At 38.5% G+C, this 23,115-nt stretch overlaps 1 protein-coding gene across 2 annotated transcripts in view; it reads left to right on the top strand.

The window, feature by feature from the left end:
• The window catches only part of GPC6 (glypican 6), a 726,274-nt gene that overhangs the window by 658,055 nt on the left and 45,104 nt on the right, over positions 1-23,115 (top strand). The window contains exons 5-7 of one of the 2 annotated variants that reach the window (XM_057401147.1): positions 2,528-2,658; positions 10,414-10,557; positions 15,037-15,066. In XM_057401147.1, coding sequence (XP_057257130.1) covers positions 2,528-2,658; positions 10,414-10,557; positions 15,037-15,066 — 305 coding nt within the window. The remainder of the gene's footprint in view (positions 1-2,527; positions 2,659-10,413; positions 10,558-15,036; positions 15,067-23,115) is intronic. The other variant, XM_057401148.1, reaches the window with a different exon arrangement.

Genomic DNA, 23,115 nt, shown 5'->3' with positions numbered 1-23,115 from the left:
TTATTGTTGTTCTTTTCGTTTCCTTTTTTATTTTTTTTTTTAGCATAAAACTATAGCCCATGTGATTGAAATATAAACTTGCCTCTAGCCTTAACTCAAACCCAAGCTCTTGAAACCACCATCAGGCCTATACCATACTATACTAAACAAGGAAGCTCACCACAGCAAAAAGCTCAGACCTTTGGCAGCTAGAAATTGCCCCCATCTCAGCCTCTGCCAACTTCCAGTTCAAAGACTAAAGAAAGAATAAATCTATGGATAGGGTTAGGGTTCAGAAAACAGAAGCTGATGAACTGAAGGATGTTCTTTCTAAAAATAGAAGTCAGAAACAGATCTCTGCATCTCCTAGAACTATTAATTTTGAAGTTGAAGACACTTTTCTTGAGGAAAGGCTATTCTTATAATTAAATCTTAATGAATTAATTTTATAATTAAATGGTGCATTTTTCTGACATGTAGCTGAGATTCCACTTCAAGTTTTAATTCATAACTAGTGTCCCATGCAATCAGAAGAAAAGGCAAGTAGACTTAAGTCAACACCCATTCTCATGAGAGGTCTCCAGCAATTACCTTTTTTACTGAACTCTACTTCAACACAGACCCTTATGCAAAACATGTTCTTGAGCTTAGCACTAGGCTTGTCCAACCTGCTAGTTCCACAACTAAAGTGTGCTCATACAAAGGCACCTGTCTGTAACTTAAGCTGTGGGCTACTTCTACAAAAAAAAAAACAAAAAAAAACCAACTATCTCATGACTGTTTTAGGCATTAACCCTAATCTTTACCTTAATCCTGAACTAAATCACCACAATCCAGCCACCAAGACATGTGTCCTACTATTGGTTGTGGCAGCTAGGATTTAGGCTGATCATGTTGTTCACAAAGTGCTAAGGCATAAATGTTGCATACAAGTCATTCCAAATGTGTGAGGAAGAAAATATTTTATTCTCTTTGCATGTGGAAAAATGGCTAATTATTGCAGGAATCTCTTAAGTGTATGCCTGTGCATGTGTATATGTGTGTGTTATCTTTGTGCATATAAAACCTGTTTTGTTTCCTGTATCAGAGTTAGGTATTGTTTTCATCAAGATTCCCACTGGAAAGTGTTTAAGCTAAAAAATTTTAAAATCACATATAGTCAAAATAACACCCCTGTTTGAAATCAAATTCCTATCATCTCACCATTTCTCACAGTTAGCAGCATGTGCTACGTGCCCCACTCCAAGTAACTGACATTAGACTCTTTCCAGTCTAAAAATACTCTGAAATATTAGATCCAGATTTCCAGAAGTGCTTAGGCGTGCATGCCCAGTAATTTTAGTTTCAGTAGGATTTTTGGGCATGCACTGAGTACATATAAACAACGTACTGTAGCGCTCAGGTCAGGCTGGGCATGGGAGTCTGTGTCTCAATTGCTAGGGTGAGGCACCAGCCTCTTCTTCCCATACATCCACACATGTGCTCCTGTGGAGAGGGAGAAGCTCACATAGCTGCCATGGGACTAGTGCTCACAATAGCAAAGAACGCATGGGGTCTGTTTTGGAAAGAATTCTGTTTAGTACCTTTTGGAGTCTAAGTCTGAGGAATAAATAAGAGAGCATGTGAAGATTTTTGTTTATCATGTTAAAATTGCAAGTGGCATCTGTTTAATTAGATGCTGAAAATGTTAAATGCTAACATGTGAGACAAGGATCAAATATGATGTTCAAAGGCATAGTATAAATCACACAGCTATTGTCATAGAAAGTGTGATGAATCTGTGTCTCTGTGTACACAAATGTGATATATGGAAAAACCTTTTTTACTGTTAGTAATTTCTGTTCAGTTGCTTGGTTTCTACTTGTTAATGACTACAGAAAGATAAAATTATTTTGCAGAGGGGCTTTAATGTAAATTAAGCAAATGATCGTTTTTAAAATCCAAAACATGGAAAGAATATGAGTCTGCATACAACTTTCAAACATGTTTTGAAAATGTAGCAAGGCAAATATGGTTTATACCTATATACTATGGCAGAAATCCAATATTCATCTGCTGTTTATATTGCAAGAAAATGAGATCATTAAGGTCAGAAAGAACAGCTGCTTTAATTGTAACACCCTGATATATCATATCAAAGTTTTCATCATCTCACACAAACTCTGAGAACATACCCCAGGGATTCACTTTTGTCTTCCTGCTTTTTTGCAGGAAGGAAACTATATAAATACATGCCAAAGCACTACTGGCTGCTTCAAGTGGAGCTGTGTAAAATGATTTTACCCCGAGCTCCATAATGTTATGGCAGCTATTATGAATCTAACTTTTACAGTATTTCTTCCTCTTTCTATGGTGGCAGCAGTAGTGGAAGATAGTTTTGGTAGCTGGGAAGCTGCCCTGCAGGCTTCATGGTCTTGCTGCCACATGTCCCCATGGGCTCCTGCTCAGGAGCATTCAATACCCACTCCTCCAGCTGCTAATGCTGGTCTGCCTGAGTCACCTAAAGGTATTCCTTCTTTAAGGGAATGGCTGCTTTGTGTTTTAACAGATGCCATGCTTCTGGTAGCGGAGAGATTAGAGGGACCATTCAACATTGAATCAGTCATGGATCCTATTGATGTCAAGATTTCTGAAGCCATCATGAACATGCAAGAAAACAGCATGCAGGTGTCGGCAAAGGTACTGTGTGAGTCGCGCCTTTTCTGTTGCTGCATGGTCACAAGTAGGGGGAAAAACTTCACCACCATTTTTCTGTCTAGACTTGGAGAAAAATTGTCCAGACCACTAGAAATTTCTTTTTCTTGTTCAGCCGTGCACCAGACTGTCTTTGAATCCTTCACCTAGTTAAGCAAGATCAAAGTTTACAAAAGGGAGTGACAGGGAGAAAGGTACTATTTAGCTAACTCAAAATTATAGCTGTAAGAGATTTAAGAAAAACAGAGAATGTCAAAAATTAGCAATAACCCTGTAAGCAATATCCTGCAGAGTATGCTTGGTAACTTCTGCTCGTGTCTCATCTGTAATTCTCCACATTAACTTCTGAACACATTTTGATCTGTCTAGGTCAAACTGAAGTACAATGTGTTTGAGGTGAATACACAAAATGTTCCATTTAACCTCCTTTAATAGCCACTCAAGGGAAATATCATTACATTGGACAGTCTGTGATTACCAGACCTCACTTTGATAGAGTTTTGTCTCGATTCTGACACAAAGATAAACAGAGTTAATGGTACCAGCTTCCTCCTTTCCATTTTTCAGTGTGTATGTGTGTACACAGATCATCACCACCTCTGAACCTCAGGTTAATAAGATCCTTTGAATTCAGTAGCAGGTGCTGTTGAGCCAATAGTCAACAATTAATGGCTTTTCCTTAATACTCATCAGTGCACTGCAGCTCAAAATCTAAAGTGAACAGTTTGCAGGTTCTCTGCTTTAGGAGTTTCTACGACCCATTGATCTCCCAGTATTCAGTTAGGTGTTGGCTAGACTGCCATCTGAGATGGTGAATTTCCATTGCTTGGAAGGAAGCTGCATAGCTAGGAAAAATGTGGGGATGAGGTGGAGGCTGAGGTTAATATTCTTCCTGCCAACCCAAAATTAGATGCTTTTTATGGCCCCAATGCTGAAGGTTTTTAAGGATTTCCTTCAAGATGCTTTTTACTTTCAACTTACATGAAGTTACTTGGATTTTAAAACCTGTCTACATCCTGCACGATGAGACTTTGTTCTGGCAGCCATGATCAAGGCATCTAACAGCCAAATTCTCTCCAATACTTTGGGAATGAAAGGCTAGCTTCAGCAAACTCAGCTCGTACCTCAGGAAAAGAAATAAGAAATATTTTTACTGAAAACTTGCCCAAGGCTCAGGTGTATTTCATTTTCCTTTTTATTTGCTTGACTCTCAGTTTTCAGCGTTAGTCAGGAAGCTACATCCCCTGCCAGCATCCAATGACATCTTGGCACAAACTCATCTCACTACTTGTTTGCAGCAGAGTTTCTCCTGCCCCTCAGAAATATTTTATTTGCTGCAATGATTAATAAATCACAGCAATTCTGTTTGCAATATAAAGATTTTTTTCTAAGAGAAACCTTAGCCAACGTTTTTAAACTCTTGAGATACAGAAACCAAATTATATCAGTGAAATTTATTTTATGATATTTTCATAGATAACAGAACTGTCTATCCTTGGGGGGCTTTTGTATATTTCTGTGTAGACCATTATTCTCCTAAAATGGAATTTCCTTGTTTTCTTAGGTCATATCTATACTTTTTTTTTTTTCAGGTCCTAACACATGGAAATGCTTTATCCTTAAAGAAAAGTATAAGAAGGCAAGGACTTTGGGTCTGGTGCTGCATTCTCCAATGTCCTGTCAGATCTGTAGATACGATATATGAGCAGATTTCGAATCAGTCATCTGTTGTCTAATTTTTCCCCCTTATACATACTGACCACTTAGAGCTTCAGTGAGAATGACAGATACCTTGCCAGATGTAATGGGGTGCATGGAATGCAATTGCAGACTTAATGTAGGAGAAAAGACACACTTCTCAATTATTCTGAGACACTGCTCAGAAAGCTTCAGGCAGGGTGTTGAAATCTTCAAACAATTTTGTTATCTTGCATTTGACTGTACCCACTGAAAATGTGATGACTAGGAATCAGAGCTATTTTTCCACAAGTCAGTCAGCATGCTTTTACAATGGGAAAATGATGATGCACTAATAACGTTATGCCTGCAACACCCACATACACACAGATTATTTCATCACTGACATGCAGCTTTTTCTACCTAAAAATCTGTTTGATGTATGGGAAGAGGCTCTATGCTGAATTCAGTAGAATTTTGGTCCATTTTGAATAATGTTTTTTTCTCTTTTAAAAGGAAGGGAACAAATGAAAACAGTTTCTTCCTCAAGAACCTCTCACTAATCTTACTGTCTTTTGTAGGCAGAAGACCCAGAATTCATTTAACCCCAAATTTATCCCCCTCCTTTTTCAAGTATTTATATAAAATTTCCCTATTTCAAAAGTCAGTCACATTAAATTGCAGTATCAGTTTGTCTTAGTATCACCAAATGATGTTTTATATTATACCAGCTGCAATCATGTATTGACGTTTATTTGAGAAAAATATATGTCTGATATAACACATTGACTGTACATGCAGGCAAAATTAAATGAGCAACAATGTACACTCTCCAAAAGAATGTGTATAAAAATGAGTAAAAATGGGTGCTCTTCATGAATGATGAAGTCTTCATTTTAAACATCAGGAGAAAAATACATTGTGAACTTCCTAAGTCTCCATTTTTATGTTTTGTCCCTCCATTCTTTGCTTGATGTAGTACTGAAGGTTTTGTCCAATATCTTTTTCCTATAAACCTGCACCTCGTATTCAGCACTATTTTTCTGAGAAATAGTCTTCATGGTTACAGTTATACTAATAAATAAAAGGGAGACAAAGACCAGTGCCTGATCTTGAGGCCAAAGTGTCACAGCCTGATTCATTTCTGTACTGCTAAGAGCTACCTACTCTGGAGCTGTTTCATTCTGCCAAGAGCAAGTTGGAGCAGTCCAAGAAAAAGCCAGTAAGTTAACAATTAATCAGTGTGGACATTCGGGGCTTATTGCTTGGGTTCATACCTTGTTTTTCATTTCCTTAGAAGACACAAACACTCTGTCTTCGAGTCTTGATGGGTGCACATCAATATCAAGACAGAATTATAGAGGTGCCACAGGTACTTATTCTACCTTTGTACTTCCAATCAAGGACGTACAGACTTAGCCACATCCTAGCACCTGTCACTGCATAAAATGGAGCATCTCTGTTCCTAGGCCATTAATTTCTCTTGATTGTGTGCTGATTGTGGTTGATTCTTTTAACACAGGTCACATCAACCAGGTACTAATATTATGTTAAGATCCTCAAATTCATCCTAAAGCTAGAATTTTTCTGTGTTTTCGTGGTGTTTCTCTACAGCCTCTATTCAGGACTGTATGTCTAGGAAGTCTGGCCCACAAATCACCAGGCTTCATAGGCTCCTCAACCATGTGTGGCTGCCATGTCCCTGAAAGACAGCCGCATGAGGTCCTTATTTTGCCTTGGGGAAAGTCCCATTCCTGACAGCTGCAGTATCTGGAGATGCTTTTCAAAAAGGAGCAGTGGTTTAGAAATTCAGACTCCAAGTCCTTTCTGCTAGAGAAATATATGTGCTCTGAATCAGACCTGAGTTTCCCTTCTCCAAAGAAAGGTAAGAACTGAAGATCATCAAAAACAGTTTCCATAGCTTCATCATCTAACACTGGCAGCTATTCTGACAGATCATCATCTGCAAAACAAACCACAGAATTCAAAAACCGTCAACGTGGGCTCTCTGAGATGCCTCCCAAGACACTGGCACTTGTAGACTTTTCAGTCTGGGTCTGCCAAACCTTCAGTGGTGTTCCCTGAATGTTGCTTCTAGTAGAAGTCAGGTTGCAATAGATTTACCTCTTGATTTCTCCTGATGTCTTGAGACATTTATCTTCATTATTGAAATCTCTTTGTTATTCGCCAGTGACACTTCTTTGGTATTTGAACGTTATAGCACCAAACTCAGTGCTCAGCAACAGTTTAATTATCTCTCAGGTTAAAGTTTTGCATTCTGCATATTGTTTCTCATGGCTCAGTTCATATGCAAGACTTAGTCATAGCATACACTTACCTTATTCTTATTCTCATTCTCCCTGGGGCGTTTCAAGGAGTCATATTTAGAGAGTCATAACATATAAATTGCTCATTTCAATCTTGGCCACAACAAACATGTTTTGGTTACCTTTAAAATATTCCCATAAGGCTGTCAGTACCATTACCTTTGATTTCTGCTTCAAGTCAAAGAGTAAGCCCTACATCTGTTCCATTTTGACAGTATGAATGTTTATTAGTTGACATCTGCAGGGATTGCTTGCTACAGGTGGACGAAAGCTCAAAAAACACCAGAAAAGAAGTTATTAATTTTTCTTCAAAATGGAGAAAATTCCTAATCTGGTTGCATCAGCATAATTATGCCTCAAAATGCAACTCAAAACATAACAACTAGCCTGTCTTCTGCGTTTTAAACGATCTGGTTCTGTACAGCTATGTTTGGCTGCTGTGTCATTTGGCTGACATGCCAAGATTTTTCCACTTTCATAAAGGCCATCACATAATTGAGCCTTCTCTTAGTAAGTCTTAAATCTACTTTTATCTGAGCTGATGGATGTGCCATTTTAACCTATAGATATATGTTCCTTTTCAGCAATTAACTTCAGCTAAAAGGATGAATGAGCTCCATGACATAGCAGCTACCTGTGCATTATTTATAAGGAGGAAACCTTCATAAAAACTACATCCAAGATTCTTCTTAAAATGGCCCTGAGTCTAATATTAGCATAACCTCTTCATTTATCTGTGTTCTTTCGAGAGCTCTGTGCAGAAAAAATATAATGGCATTTCAGGAAAAAAATCTATTCTATTCTATGTGAAGATGAAAGAACCAATGGAGCAGAATCAAACAGAGAAATTCCATAGGAAATACTGAACACTAGCACATGGCTAAATAACAGTATAGCTCAAGACTTCACAGAGAACAAACTATCGGCTAGGACTCAAAACTTCAAGTTCTCCTGGGAAAAGGACTTTTTTTTTACAGTATCAATATCCTGATGATTTTGAAGTATATACCTCTGTTTAGTCAGCTCGCTAAGATATAATCCTTAACTGGATCTGTTAACTTGATCTCATAGCTCATTTCATATCTCTTCCCATAGAGGTCTTGTGACATCCTAGGGTATCCCATCCCATTTGTTTTAGCTGCAGTTCAGTGCAGAATGGTCTTGTGTTAAGACAGTCTTAAAAAAAAGTCTCAGGTATACCAGGACATCACAAACTATTGTAGATGCTGATGTGAGAGCAACTGAAGGGAGCTTTTCATCTCCACTGTCTAAAATGGAAGTTTTGATGTCTAGCTTAAATATAGGCACCCACATGTACACACCTAAATCAAGTTTCTTGATTTAAAATGGAATCCCTTCTCTAAATTCAGCTGAAACTGACTGCACCAATTATACATAAAATGCAATTTTCTGAAGAGAGTGGATTAATGCTGCCAATTCACAGCATGCGTAAAGATACATCTGGATATTTTTTCAGAAATTGCTCAATATCTCTGAGTAGCATTGTGAAGAAAGTATTCCATGTCCTTCGTCTTAGGAAGCATTTGTTAATTTCAGGTATCAGCTTTACATTTTCTGTTCTGTCAGTTAATACCTGGACGCAAATTAGAAAATGTTTCTTTTGCACTCAAAATGTAGATACAAAATATTGTATCCTTACTGTATTTCTGCCAGGTCATTTTAAAAGTAACTTATTTTTTTCCTGTCATGTAAAAATTGTTATCTAGTTTCCATTTCTGTTATTGTCTGGCTGTAGGTAAATTTATTCATATAAAATCAGTTGCTACAATGATTTGTAAGATGCTAAATGCTACAAAGTCTATGTTGCATTTTATTCAATATGTCATAGGAAAGATGAAATATAAATGATGTAGACTCACATATGTCACAAAAGTAGCCCAGCAGTCACACACTGTGAAATTTAAGGAGAAGATTCAGTACTCTCACTTCTCTTCCGCCTGAGAATCAAGCAGAATGTTTTGGATAACTTGCCTTTGTAAGCAAATACCCAGTTGCTTATTTGACTAAATAGAATTTGTTAGATATCTAAATAAATGGTTGTTTTTTCTGCACATGATTTATGTTTTGCCAGAAGAAATATGAATACACTTTTGTAAGTGTAACTGATGACCCCAGCATATCTATTTTACCCTTTAAAATGTACAGTAGCATACACAATCATGTAGAAATACTGAACATTAATCTTAGTTGAATTTTCTTCAAAGAGGAAAAATAAGATTCTTTACTGCTGAAAAATGTAAAGCTTTACAAGCTAAAATCATCTTTCTAGATTGATTAAATGAACTTGTTGTCTAATAGTCACCACGGCTAAAGAAGCTAGAAACTCCTAAAAAATTCTTACAGATATTGTCAAACCAGACCAAGCAGTATTCCACTCATAAATTAAAAATCCCAGTGGCTATATAACAGCTGACTTGCTAGACTTTGAGCCAAAAATAGATCTGATGATTAGACATAAATTTAGTATGAATCAATTTCTTTCAGCAAATTTTTAATCATTTGGGGCCTCTAAATTAACATCGTGAAACCTAAGAGCAGATTTTAATGTATCCTGAAACCAACAAAACTCACACCATCCATGGCTACATCAGGACAGAGCAGCTCAAGTCTCAAAATCTAAAGGTCTCAAAGTGAAATGTGATTCTTTCTGATCACTGCCTAACAACATAGGTCATGAGCTCATCATCTTATTTACTACACAAAAAAAGTAATCTGGTCCTACAAACAAACACAGCACCTGTAAAAGAGTTTTCACCTCCACAAAGTTCATTCAGACAGATAGTTTTATGACATTAGGGATTTGTAAATTGCATCTTACAAGAAATTCTGACATTTAATTTCTTTTTTTCTCTGAATGAAAGCAAAATCTTGAAACAGCCAAAAAAGAGTGGTCACAAAAAAGAACTGAAAGAGTTGGCATGAAGGCAAACATTAGGATCCTGCTTCATGAGAGCACTTGAAAAACTTAACTCTGAATATTTTAGCTCCTTTCAGTTGAGCAGCTTCTGGGAGAAACCCTCTGGGATATATACTTGACACCCACTAGTCAAAAGTGTTTTCTGCGTCCTTTAGTATGCTACTGAAACTTTTTCCAAGTGGAAATACATGAAAAATGTAATAACCCTGAATATTATTTTTTATACCTAGAAAACAAACACACTAGCTGAAAATAATCCTCACTATTGCTCACTCAATATGCCTCACCCCTCTTTTATGGAGGGATTGGTAGGGAATAAGAAAGTTATCTAGTTAATAAGACTATTCCATCATTGCCATTTTCTGAGACAACAAAAAAAATTACAAGGTAGGGAGAGCTGTGGTTAGGGATTATGAAAGAGCTGTGTTTCTGGATAAATACCGCATTTTAGCAAAAGCTAAACCAATTTTCAATTAAGTCCTGCCACAAAGGGCTTCTTTTGTTTATTTGTCTTCTTATAAAGACAGCAATTAAAATGCTTTCAGATGTTAATTTCTTACAATAATCACCTTCCTAAGTTAAGGGGGTCCCTATATGTTTTTGTACCTTAACCAAGTAATTAATAGTGCTTAATTGTTAACCTGAGTTTTAATGCAGGGCAAGTGCTCAATTCACTAGTATCAAAATGTCAGTCAAAGTTCATTTCAAATATATGACAGAATAAAAAGTCTATGAAATACCAGCTCCCTTTTTTTTTTTTTTTTATGATTCTCATATAACCTGCAATGTCTTTTTCAGGTTTTCCAAGGATGTGGCCAGCCTAAACCAGCACCTGCCCTGCGATCTTCCCGTTCTGTCCCTGAAAACTTTAATGCGCGGTTTAGAACATATAACCCAGAGGAGCGACCTACAACTGCTGCTGGCACAAGTTTGGATAGGCTGGTAAGGCAAAAATATACTCAGTTTTCAAACTAGTAGAAATGGCTTGGTACTGTAGTGGAAGAGTGGTAACCTCCTGACAACTATTTTTGTAATCATTTCCTAATCACTCTGTAGAATTTCTATACCAGCTGTTCCAGCATTCAGTAATTTTTTTTTTTCTCCACTGAAATGGTAAAAAATTGCTTTCTAGGAGAACAATATGACTCAGTTTTTATGTATTAGAAATGTTAGAAGAGAATAAGCTCTTTCCTGAAGGCCAAAAAAGCAGATGAACCACAGCAGGTACTTTAATGAATAAATTCTCTTTGAAAAGTGATCTACAGCTATATTTTTTTTTATTAAAACTAATTTTATGTATTAAAGCAATTTTTAGCAGCTAGTTCTTAAACGTATGCATTTGCAAAGGCACATTGATTTGTTTCAGTTATTTACTTAGTTATAAAGTTACCACTGCTCTTTTTCCATCCATTCCATCCAAAATTTGACATTTATTAGCTAAAACTTCAGTGATCATTAATCTTGCTTTATTTACTCTATCATTTTGAAAACAAGTTTAACATAACACTATTTGCTTTACTACCAGTCATTGGATATACATTTCAGACTTCGATGTTCCTTCTATTTACATATCTATAGATTTATAATGTACTAATTATGATAGCTGTTAATACTGTCTCAGCAATCATCTAGAGGAAAAGCCAATGAGCAAAATTAAAGTTGTACAGCATCTGAATCAAAACAGACTGCATCACGCACCCTCCACTTGCCGAGCTTATTGCTGAACACTTGCACAGCATTGGTGTGTCTGGCCAAAGAGAGTTGTGCTCAGGACTGTAGCAAGAATGAGTAGAGACCCTAGCTGGAAACAGCCACTATTATCTGGGGTATGAGGTTTTGTGAGCTGCACACCCGCTGAGTGTCAGGCAGGTGCTGGCTGCACTAGGGCACCGAAATGTTTTTGCTATGGTTCTTACGAGCCTTAAATTGTCTAGAGGTTTCTCTGACATGCATCTTAAATCACTGGGCAGGAACCCAAATATACTAATTCAGATAAGGACCTCAGTATCTTCTCAACACCATCATTCAGCAAATCCCTTTGACAATCACAGTAGTTTTCCACAGTGCAAAATCACCTCTATCTATGCTGTATTCTCTTTACTGTATTCTGTCAGTCTTCATGCAATTCAAATGGAAAATGACATTGCATTTCTAGTCAAGACATGGGATTACCCTGCAGCAAAAAAATCAGCATTTGTTAGTTCTCTGCTCTTCTGGAAACATGTACCCTGGTTATCGCAAACGGAGAAAGACAAAAAAAGGATGTTTACTTCCATGGTAGACTTAGGCCTTTCTACCACAGCAGTTTCATAACCCAGTGTAGGATCTCAGGCTAAAAATGTGTATAGGAATATTAAATCCATATTTGGCAGGATCTTAATTTTACCCTTTCACTTTGGATTCAGAGAACCAGCCCTTGTGTATCACTCAGTGCAGAGGCCTGGATCTTAATCAAGAATTGGCTAAGGTGAATTTAAAAGTCATCAAAGCCTGTAGGTTTCAATTATGCTCCATCAAAGCTAAAAGTTGCAAACAGAGAAGGTGGGAGGAAGAGCGTAAAAAGTAAGGCTGCTAGCACAGCTGAACTTGCGTTAAACTTATGCTCTAAGAACAGAGAAGGTGTTTTTGCAATGAAAAAGACAGGTTTAAGAAACATTCCATACTGACATAAGGAGAATACTTCTAAACACATTAATACCCTCTTTAAACTAAAAGCTTTGAAAATACTGAGCAGCATCCTCAGTAAAGCAGAGATGTGTTACATGCTGCCAGCCTCTAAAGGCTGTAACTAATGAAAACTGCAAATGCAGAAAATCCTTTGTAACTCCTAATAACTTGTAGATTTTCAAAGGGGAACTTGTCTCCGTATGATTTAACTAGGTTTGTTCATACATTATTTCAGAAAAAAACAAAGAGCTTAGCATTGCTGCTGTTACTTTAAAAAATGTTCAAGCCAAATACCTGTTTTTTTTCTTGCTAGTGATATTCAAAAGAATAACTACTTATGCTCTGTTTGTGATGAGTGTTGGTATCAAATCCATCTCCAAATGGCAGCGATGTGCATGTTATCTCCTTTTGGGCTGAGAACAACAATCCCTTAAGTCAGAGGTTGCCACTGATCTCAGCTGAAATGAGGAAAGGCTATTTATGTGGATTTGAGCAGAAGGCCTTGTTTCAGAGTTGTAATCCCTTAGCAACACTTGGGAAAGGTCACTGCCTACCTTGCACACCAACTTGAGTAATTTTATCCAGAAGGATATATATGCTGCACTCTTGCCTCACAGGAACACCATTCAACCTGCCTACATTAAATCCTTGGTGTTTAATGTGCTGAATCATTCCCTGAATCAAGTATCTCTCTTCATTAACCATAGACAGAGCCTGGAGGACCAGCTTCATTTAGGTCCTCCTAACCCTTGCGCTGTTAGCAGAATGCGAGGAGAATCCTGCTCACAGCAGTTTTCCAGTCTGCACAATGATCATTTCTTACTGAGTGCTTAATACAAATATACAGCAATATTAGTATTTTGATGATTCTGTCAAGCAATTAAAACCCCTTTTGATTATCATAGATATAAGAAGCAGTTCTTTCCTGAGTCAGGTGACTGTTCAGTGTTACATTACTGCTTTTAGAAGTCTATTCTGGAATTTGTATTCATAAAATACTGTCAGACCAGTATTAACTTTAAACTGTCATCACAAAGTCCAGACATGCAGGGATGTAAACCTCAAAAGAAGTGACAAACTATTCTGCTTTCATCTGTCTTTGACAGCATGTCCTCAGAAGACACCAACTTTAGAAAGTATTTCCTCTGTATCTCAATCTTATATAGACATGTAGCATATCTGAACCATTTATTTTTACTCCTATTCATGTCCCCATTTATAAGCTTAATTCAGCTGAACATAACTCATAAGAAGCCTACACTGAAATCACCAGGTACTGAACCCATCTGAGAAACTGCTCCTTTGTCCTTGCTTGAACTAGTGTGATTAATTTAGCTATTCCATTCCAAGAGGAGGAAAAGCAGTTTCCTTATGTCATTGTCATAGCTGTAACAAGCAAAGCCTTATAAATAAGAAATAGATCAAAATAAGTTGTGCAAAATGTGAAAAAAAATAAACATCCCCCAAAAGCAGTGGTATAACTGGTTTAAAATTATCATAAGATTTAGGAAGATATGTATACCTTGAGAGAATTGTCTAAGCATGGATTTAAAGCACCATCCGGGACATTCCAGAGAGTCTGAAACATGGGACCAGCAGATGTGGCGCAGGACTAGAAGAGACCAATACACTTATGGAGCAGCAGTGGCGAGCTGGTTAGAGTATGCTGCAGCATCTCAAGCAGCTCAAGATACCTGTGCTCAACCAATTCAATCACATATTCACAGCACAGGGCCTAAAAGTCAGGCTCTTTTTGAAGTGAATGGAGAGAGACACACATTTTTGGAGAGTGATTCACCCCATTTGTCACAAACACCTCTCATAGATTGGGAAATGAAGGGCTCAGCTGGGATTTCCACATGCAGACATGCAACATTGAGACACCTAATTGAGCTCACAGACAGGACAGTAACTGGGGATGCTCATGCCCTCCTGACTGGCAGTTGAAGGCTGGGTAGAAGACCATATAGGATTCCATCCTGTGCGGCATCCAAGTGGTAGAAGAGAACTGAGCCCCAGCTGTTCTCTGCAGATCCCACTGGGTGGGACTCAGCCATGTAAACATAGTCATGTAAAGCTACTTGAGATGCCTATGGTCTGCAGGATGTCCAGATATGAAAGCAAAGTTACAGGAGACCTGTCTGGAAGTAAGATGGGATACCTCAGAGCTCCTAGATTCACTTACTATTTAGGTAACTGCATTCCACCCTATTTCTCTACTAACTGCAACAGAAGCAAAAACAAGGACTTTTCTGACTCAATATAGAGACCCATAGTGTAGATACCTGTAACCAGCTACCTAGATTTGAAGACTAGATGACCGTAGTTTTGACTGTTAACAGAAATAAAGGTCTTCATTCAGTTATTTAAACACAGGTTTAGGCAACTGAATAGGCATCCAATATTTCTAAAGCATGATTCATCACTTCCTAAAGTATAGTTTTAAACAGCTCAGAGAAATCATTCCATATACCTCCGCTACAAAGTGCCAAAAAGTGACAACCTTATTCTAGGCATCTAGCAATTACACCTGAATTTCAGTGAGATAAATACTGTCAGAAATTAAACAATTTTAACCACTGAGCTCTGTCGCTTCTGTAAAGCATGATCTAAACTTCTCATTTAAAATCAACTGCTTATAAAGATTCGTTATCTTCTCTGTGGTTGCCTGTTTGGTATAACCTGTGGTTTATTTTGTTTTGTTTTGTTTTTTGTTTTTCTGTCCCCTGAATCTGTTTCCCTCTTGCTTCCCAGAGGACTATCTGGAGGACAATGCAACATGGTGTAAGCTTTGGTATTCTTATTCTTCACTTTCATTCCCATTTGTCTTTGTACAATGCTGGGCAAAACACTTCTTTAAGTTTCATTTTCACCATCTTTACTTTGTATATGTCTTATAGGCTAAAATGCTAGCAGTTCTTTCTGTAATTTTGCATTCTGGCTGATTTAACTCTGCCCAGTGCCCAGAGCTGCTGGTTCCTTCCAGTATTCTTCTCCCACTTCAAGGATGATGCCTCACCCCCAGAAAGGAGGATATGTGTTTCTTCAGGGAGCTAAAAGGTGGTGTAAGTGTCTCCATGGTCTCAGCCCCCACATATGCATGTTCAGCAACGCAGACACCACTGTGGCATTCAGGTCTGAGCCCTGTGCCTTGAGATAGCAGTGGAGCAATGGAAACAAACTCCCAGGCTTTCCTGAGCTCTCTCCCTGGAATTGCCCCTATCTTGCTGTCTGATTTTGGGCAAACCACTAAGCTTCTCCATGGGAGCTTGATAAAGTGAATTCCCTTATGCTTTCCAGCTTTGTAAGTTTCTGCGAATGTTAGAGGTTCCCTGATTTCAGACAGAAGGGCTCCTCAGCAGGGTTCAGCACAGCCCAAGGGCAAGGCAGACACACAGCACCATGCAGATATGCATCATCTAACTTGTGAAGTACCTCAAAGGACTTAGCTTGGACTATTATAACCTGCTTCTTAGCAGGACTAATTAGTCTACAGAGAGCCCCATGCTGATAAAAACATGCTACCTCCTGCTTTTGAGTTGCCCCAAGTACCTCTGTATCCACCACATCACCATACAGCACAGTGCTGTCTTAATTCATCTGGCATTTCTCCCGAGAATATACTGCAGCCTGACCTGGCTGGACGTGTATAAAATAATTCCACATTTTCTTTCAGGAGGACATGGAAGCCTTCTTGATTATCCGCTATGGAGCTGATGCACTATTAACCATATAATACATAATGCATATGCACACTATAGAGATAGGCAAATGAGAAATTGGCTGTGGCATTTTGCGAGTGATTTACATTCAAGTACAGTATAGAGGCTGCATAGATAAGTGGATGGGCATGCACCCAGTATCAAAAAGAAAACCTTTCACACTCTTTACCCTGGGGAGAGGACTATATACTTTGTAGGAAAATGTTCTTTTATCTTCCCTCCTATTTTCCTTAAAATAAAGTAAATAAAGTCTTAATTTCTATGAGCAAAAGACCCTGAAATATTTCTTTAGGAATAAAGTGGGATGTATTTTAAGTGTCCATTCAGTCATATTTTTAACTATTTTTTATTCCATTGTGTAATGATTTTTGTTACAATAAGAACCTAACAAATCTGTTGTGAACAATTCCTTACCAGCGCTCCAAAGACTATATAGAAACCATGATTTAAAAAAAAAAAACAAATCTGCTTTGCATTTTAGCTATAAAAAGACTAAAATTAACAGGTTGGTATATACTGTGAAGACATTGATCTGAATTGCCCAGGAAATTCTCTGGGACGTTCATGAAAGTGGAGCTTATGTTTCAGGTTTTTTAGAATCCCTTTTGTCTAGACTCTAGAAATGGTAAATATATGCAGTGATAGGACAATTTCCTGGTATAGGATGTTTATTCTCATCATTTTATTTCCCTAGAGTCCTTAGAATAAAACCCAGTAGGTATAAATCTTAGATGGTTTAAAATACTGAGATTAATTTTTCAAATACCTGCATAGAGAGGCCATTGGGAAAATACAAACAATGAGCCTGTAAAAGACTTCATAGCTCAGGAGGTTTTGGTCACACTCTTGAGAGTGAAAATGACAGTTTCATGCAGGTGTTTTAGAAGCACACCGACTTCCCACAGGTTACTTCCCCCTACAGCCCTTAGATGCTGTGCTGTTGGACACACCACTTCACCCTGTCTGATGTTAATCAACAGATAACTCCTTTAAAACACACGGTGTACAGCTCCTCCAATGTCAGGTTTTGTGTGTTTAAACAGTTCTGTTTCTTATTAGCTGTCTGTATGCAATGCGCACAATGAATAAATGTGTTTTACAATGTTTGTTTTGGTCATTTGGTGTCAGATTCAGGATCTGCTTGAATCTCCAAAATAGGTGTTTGCTTAGTGTCAAGTTTTGTTTATTCTCAGTTTCTGTGCCAAAGCAATATCTAAGTTCAAGTCTGTGAAATCACTCCTTCCCTCATGGTTAATACCAGTTTCAGGTGGCAAAGGTGGATGAATGATGGTGGCTGTCAGAACCCTCCTGGGAGACCTGCCAAAGTCCCGTTTTTAAAAATGGTGATACTATTTCATCCCCCAGCTGAATGGTTCTGCATGCTGTTGTATCTCTCTGATGCATTGCACTCCTAATGCATGTGAGGCAGTTACTAAGAGCATTATTACAGTGGTCACTTCTGTCTTCGGGTGGAATAGGTCTGCGTGCTGCTCAGACCCTACTTAGTATTAACAAGGAAAGGCTATTCCAACAGTAACAGGAAAGACAGATTTCTACCTTAATTAGTTGTCAAATAAAATGCGCGATCTTGACTGCCATGCAGTGTCTGCCTTGCCTGAAGTGATGTGTTGTCTGTCTTATTGAACACAGTGCCTGCTGGAACATCTTCTGAAAATGTACTTGTTAGTATTAGTTGAACTTCTTTAGCCGATGGGTGGTGAAGACCCACTGAGAGTCATCATCTCATTCCCAGGAAAGTTTTAGGGGTATGAATAGTTTTTACAATATACAGAAAGTTTGTATTATCAGCCCCTGGAAGATGAATCTAAGCAGGAAATACATCAACACTGCTCTTTTAGCTGAAAGATAGATCATGTTTCATTTCATGTGTCTGTGCATGAATCTGTGCAGAAGGAAAAGTGAATTCTTAATGTTCTGGTTAATGCTAAAGAAATGTAGTGACTATGTAAACATCTTCTGCACTTTAGCATTTTGACAGGATAGTAAAAGAAAAAATATGGTTTAAAAATTGGTAGCAAGGCTTGTGTCCCCACTTGCTGTGCATAAACTGTGTTCATTTAGATGCTTACAAGTAGAATGATTGTAACAGTAACTGACTACCTGCCTGGAAGGTGATGAATTCTTGAACTGTTAATATGGGTACAACGAACAAGTTCTCAGATTCCATAAAATAATGGATTTATAACACATCACTAGATCATTTACAAGTAGAGAATTAGAGGGTCCTTCTGTGCAAGTGACTCCAGACCATAAAATGCCTTTTCAGCAAAAAGTCAGTTGTGCACAAGTGTGGATACCAGCAGAGAAATTAAAGTTTTGCTAATTCCTCAATTAATTTCAAATAATGATTCTCATTCTCAAAATAAAAACATATGTTATACTTTACTGGCAATTAGTTTTCTCCAGCCTTTTGCAGCTATTTTTATTTTGCTGGACTGCAGCACACAGATATATTGTGAACTCATAGCAGAAGTGCACAATGCCAGACTCCACTTATAACAAATTGTAGGTTACAGTGGACTGAAAACTGATTTCCCAAGCCAAACATCTCATACATTTTTCTTTGGTTGTAATAGACAGAAATTGACACTTTATGGACTTTTATGTGTATTACTAGTGGTTAGAAGTCAGGTAAAATACAAGGACTAGAAAGGTTTACCTTCACACAAATAGTGACCCTTTCATGAACTTTCTTTAGTCAAAAACAAATATTTCATATTAGGAAAGATTTCCTATATTTTCCTCCAGCTTTTATCCCCCACCCCCCAGTTGTATCAATGTATCAGTCTAGGTTGCTGGAGTAGCAATACAATGCTTCTAGAATGCAGCTGCCTATAAACAGCAAAGCTTTAGTGGCTAGTTACAGATACCACTGATGGGGAGAGGTAAGACATTTAATAATACTGGGGAAAGGGGAAGGAAAAGAGCCATCATATCTGATTTTATCCATCATCCACTGAGGGCAAGTCTAAGGTTGTGCACCTGTTGGCAGATCCAGCAGCACTTCTTGGATCCCAGGTCTTGGTGTAGGCCCTAGCAGCACCATGGCTCCACGTTAGGGCAAAATGCACAGCTCCCATGTTGCCACTCCATATTCTTAGACACCATGAGAAAAAGAAGAGTACCCACAAGATGCTTCAGCAGATCCCACTCTGGACACTGGCATGTACTAAGGCACTGCATAATAGAGAACCCGAGCTGCAGGTTTTGGGACATAGTAATATGGAGTCCCTTCACAGCAGGATAAGAAAGCAGGCATTTTCAGAGCATCCCCAGTCTAATGTAGACATCTGCCTGAGATTGCATGAATAGTTCCCTGGAAGTGCCACTGGTTCTCTTTCAACTGTGAACAACTTTAGGCTTGACAAGATACTTAGCTTACAGAGGGCTAGAGCTGAGTTAGATTAACCCCTGCTGAGCAGTCAATACCTGACTTCTCCACAAATAGCCCTAGCGAAGTGAATGTGGCTGAGGCTGTAAAATTCAGAACTTAGGTTTGCTCACTGGGGACTGAGTAGATGCTCACAAGTTTACCATGTTCGGTGGCTTTGCACTCTGGTGGCAGCAATCATAAATGACTCTTGTGTACATGTCTTTGTTGGTTTTCTTGGGTTTTGGTGCTTCTCCACTGAGTATATGTCATGTATATGTCATTTTTGGTACATAAGAAATGGAGGTTTGCTGTCTTTTATTCAATGTCTATAATATACGTGCTCTGTGGAGCTGGGTTTGTTGATCTCCCATGGTAGCAAGTTAGTCAAGGTGGTCAATAGCAGGCAGAATTCACATGCTTAAACACAAGTGCCTCATGCTGAGTGAGATGCCCTGAGCTATCTAGGTACCTGCAAGGAGCTAACAACATGATGAGGGCCTTACAGAAGTTCTTCAGCCTTTTGAATGCTCCAGAGGACTCCAAAATGGCATTAGGTTCATTTATGTCTGTATTGAATGAGGGATCTAGGAGCTACTAGTAAGGTCCTAAATAAGACAGAAATGAGGCAGCTGTCTACCTGAATAACTCCCTACACTCCAGTGACTGAAAGATCTTAAGCTGTCCAGAGACAGGCATCTAGGTCCTTCACACGAGGGTCTCATGTATGGTGCAGGACATACTGGAGACCTGTAGTGGCATTTGGAAGAGAGGGAACATCTCCAAAGCCAGTAGATACTTGTGTGCAGGCAACTGAATTCTGCTCCAGGTCTTCACTGTCTGCAGTGGGGTTCTTGGACACCCATCTCACATGGCAACACAGAGAGCTTTTAAATTCAAGAAAGACTACACACTACCAGAGCTTGATGGACAACTGACACTGCTATTCACTTGTGTCAGAGCTAACCACATTGCTGGTATGCACCCAGCTCTTAGCAGTCCCTAGGGTAATTGTCTTTATTTTAAAGTGCTGGGAATTTTGCTTTCCTATTATATTTGGACAGAATAAATACTATATAGCAGCCCAACCAGACTGAAATGAAAGTTGTTTTTCTCTTTAAACATTCAAGCCCATAAAAATTTGCAGTGCATCATAACTGTGTTACCTAAGTAACTGCCACAGTGACTAAAGTGAAAAGCTAATTGCTTAAAGTGCAATGCCTTTTTTGATATAACATACTTACAATGCTCATATATTAAAGTGTGATAGATATGCAGAAATAACAGGAATTTGAGAAACATATTTCTCCTGCTGAAAAAAGCAGCACTTACAGGGAAAAAAAAAAATCACTGCATAATAAATGAACCTGTAAGAAACCTCCTTTTCCATGATCTCATAGTGAATGTCAATGAGGTTAACAATCAGAGAACATTTATAATCTTAGAAATAATACATACATAAAAATCCTTTCAACTGTTATTCATTCATTCTTTCAGATAAAGTCCAGTTGACAAAAAGGAGGTATTTAACCCTAGAGCTACGCAAATAATGTATCCTTTACTGTCAGTTGCGAGATATAGGCATTTTCAGGGTACAGCTGTTCTGAGCTACTTTAAAAGTCTCTGTTGGATTAAGATACACTTGCACCCTTCAGTTCCTGTTTCTCACCATTGACTGCAGAAGAGTTTGTAGCTTGGACATAGACACTGACATCCTGTGAGATAAATTTCATTCTCAGACTCTGTTTTATGGAGCTCATGGTCTACAAACCTGTATAGACTGTGAAATTACTATCATACACCTTGACGGTATTTCTACTTCATTTGTTTTGGCAATGAGGGGTCACCCTGTGCAGGGCATTGAGCATGTACTAAAAATATGTTCTTGTCTTGAACACTTTAATGAGATCTTTCAGGCGTCTTTATCTTCTGAAATAGAAGATGCTGGGTTCCTAGTCATTGCTCATTGTCTCTGTATAATTTTCTAACCATTCATTTGCACTATTGGAATAAAGTGATCCAGAAGAATTAATCAGCTGTTTCTGTAAAGCATGATCTTCATAATATCCAAGTTTACAAGAGAGAGGAGAAAGCTGACATAGTCTTCCCCTTGCCACTTGTGCCTGAGCAATTCAGTTCAGATTATACCTCTAAGTGCAGAGTAGCAGAGAAGCAATGCTGTCCAGGGCACAGGGCTCCTGGAGACTGTGAATACCCTACTCTTTGTGAGCAACAGAACACTTTCACAGGTAGTGATGGGACTGTAAAACCATGGCTGTTTTTACCTGCAACCCATCTCTCCCAGTATAATGTCCACATTGCTGGGAAAGAGCTCCTGTCACAATCCCACCAAGTTCCATACTCCCAGGCCAGCTAGAGTACATCCAGGTAAAGACCTTTATTGTTAGATGGAAAATAGTGAACTCAGCTCCTCTCTGCCCACAGAGAGAAGCACAGCTTCATCACACTTTTAATCAAGTCACCCCTTGCTTGATAAAAATCAGCATGGCAGAACTGAGTCGCCTAAAAATCTCTTTTACCGTGAAGTCAGCTGGATGTAGAGACACAGGAGATGGATTGATTGAAATAAAATGCTGCCCGTGAAATGTGCAGTAGCACACTAAGGAATGTGACCAGCTGCAAAATTACTTGGTAATGTCCTGGGATAAAACCCCTGAAATTCTCAAGCTAGTTGTGGAAGCACTTGTCAAAAAAATCCCATTTCCCACAGGTTGCAATGCTGATTTATTTCTGTGCTAAAATGTGAAATAACACGGCTAGCAAACACTCTTTTGGAAATCTAGAAAATAGTTAATGATACATAGGGACATATTCTTCAATGTCATTTCTTCCTTAATGTCACCCCATGGCAAAGACACCATAATCACTTCAAGGCCATTCGTCCCTGTGCTAAAACACTCTCTTGTCTCTCTCAGCCATTTGCTTTATCAGAAAGAAAACAGAGATTACAATGGCATCATTGTAAGAAAGATGTGACCAAGATATTTTAGTGTCCTGTAATGACCCTAGGATATAACTCTGCCTTCCCAGACCAGATGACCAAGGCTGACCTCTCACTTCAGGATATGAGCCATACCCTGCTGGTACTCAATAGATGCTAGGGACATGAGCAAATTCCTGAACTTTACACCTTGACAGGTGCCCACATACACTCTGGAAGCTTTCAAGAAGATTCAAGTGAACTTACCAGGCTTTCAGGAAGGGCTCAGATGTTTCATGTTGACCACGTACCCACATATTTTTTCCCCACTTGAAGCAGTAGAGTGTCCGATGCTTAGAAAAATCCAGATTTGCTTTGCACTTGTTCGGGTAGCCATGCCCTAAACCAGCCAGGAATGTTTTGTCATGTTTTACAATTAATAGTGACAAATTGCAGGATTAAGAACACTAAGGTTCTCTTTAGGATTTATTTCACTTTTGAATGCAATGTTACGTGGTTTTCATACCTTACTCTGCTAGTTGTTGGCTTGCTGAAGTGTTTTATAAAACAGAAAGCAGTACTTACATTATAATCCCAGCTAATTACAAACTCTAATTATAAACTTCCAGCAAGGAGTCCAAGGCTCAGCCCTCATTTGCACAATTCACCATTTAGTTTTAATGGATTAAATTGCATAGTCAGGGGAAATGTGGACTGATTAAGAACATACCTGTGAATGCTTCATTCTTGCTGCACTGGTGGAAGTTGCCATAGTAACT

The sequence above is a fragment of the Pezoporus wallicus genome, unplaced genomic scaffold (assembly GCF_028554395.1).
Source record: "Pezoporus wallicus isolate ANWC-B61680 ecotype Strahan unplaced genomic scaffold, APGP_CSIRO_Pwel_v1 contig_6944, whole genome shotgun sequence".
Taxonomy (NCBI): domain Eukaryota; kingdom Metazoa; phylum Chordata; class Aves; order Psittaciformes; family Psittacidae; genus Pezoporus; species Pezoporus wallicus.
Note: the sequence above shows the minus strand (reverse complement) of the source record. Positions and strands in the feature narration are given on the sequence as shown.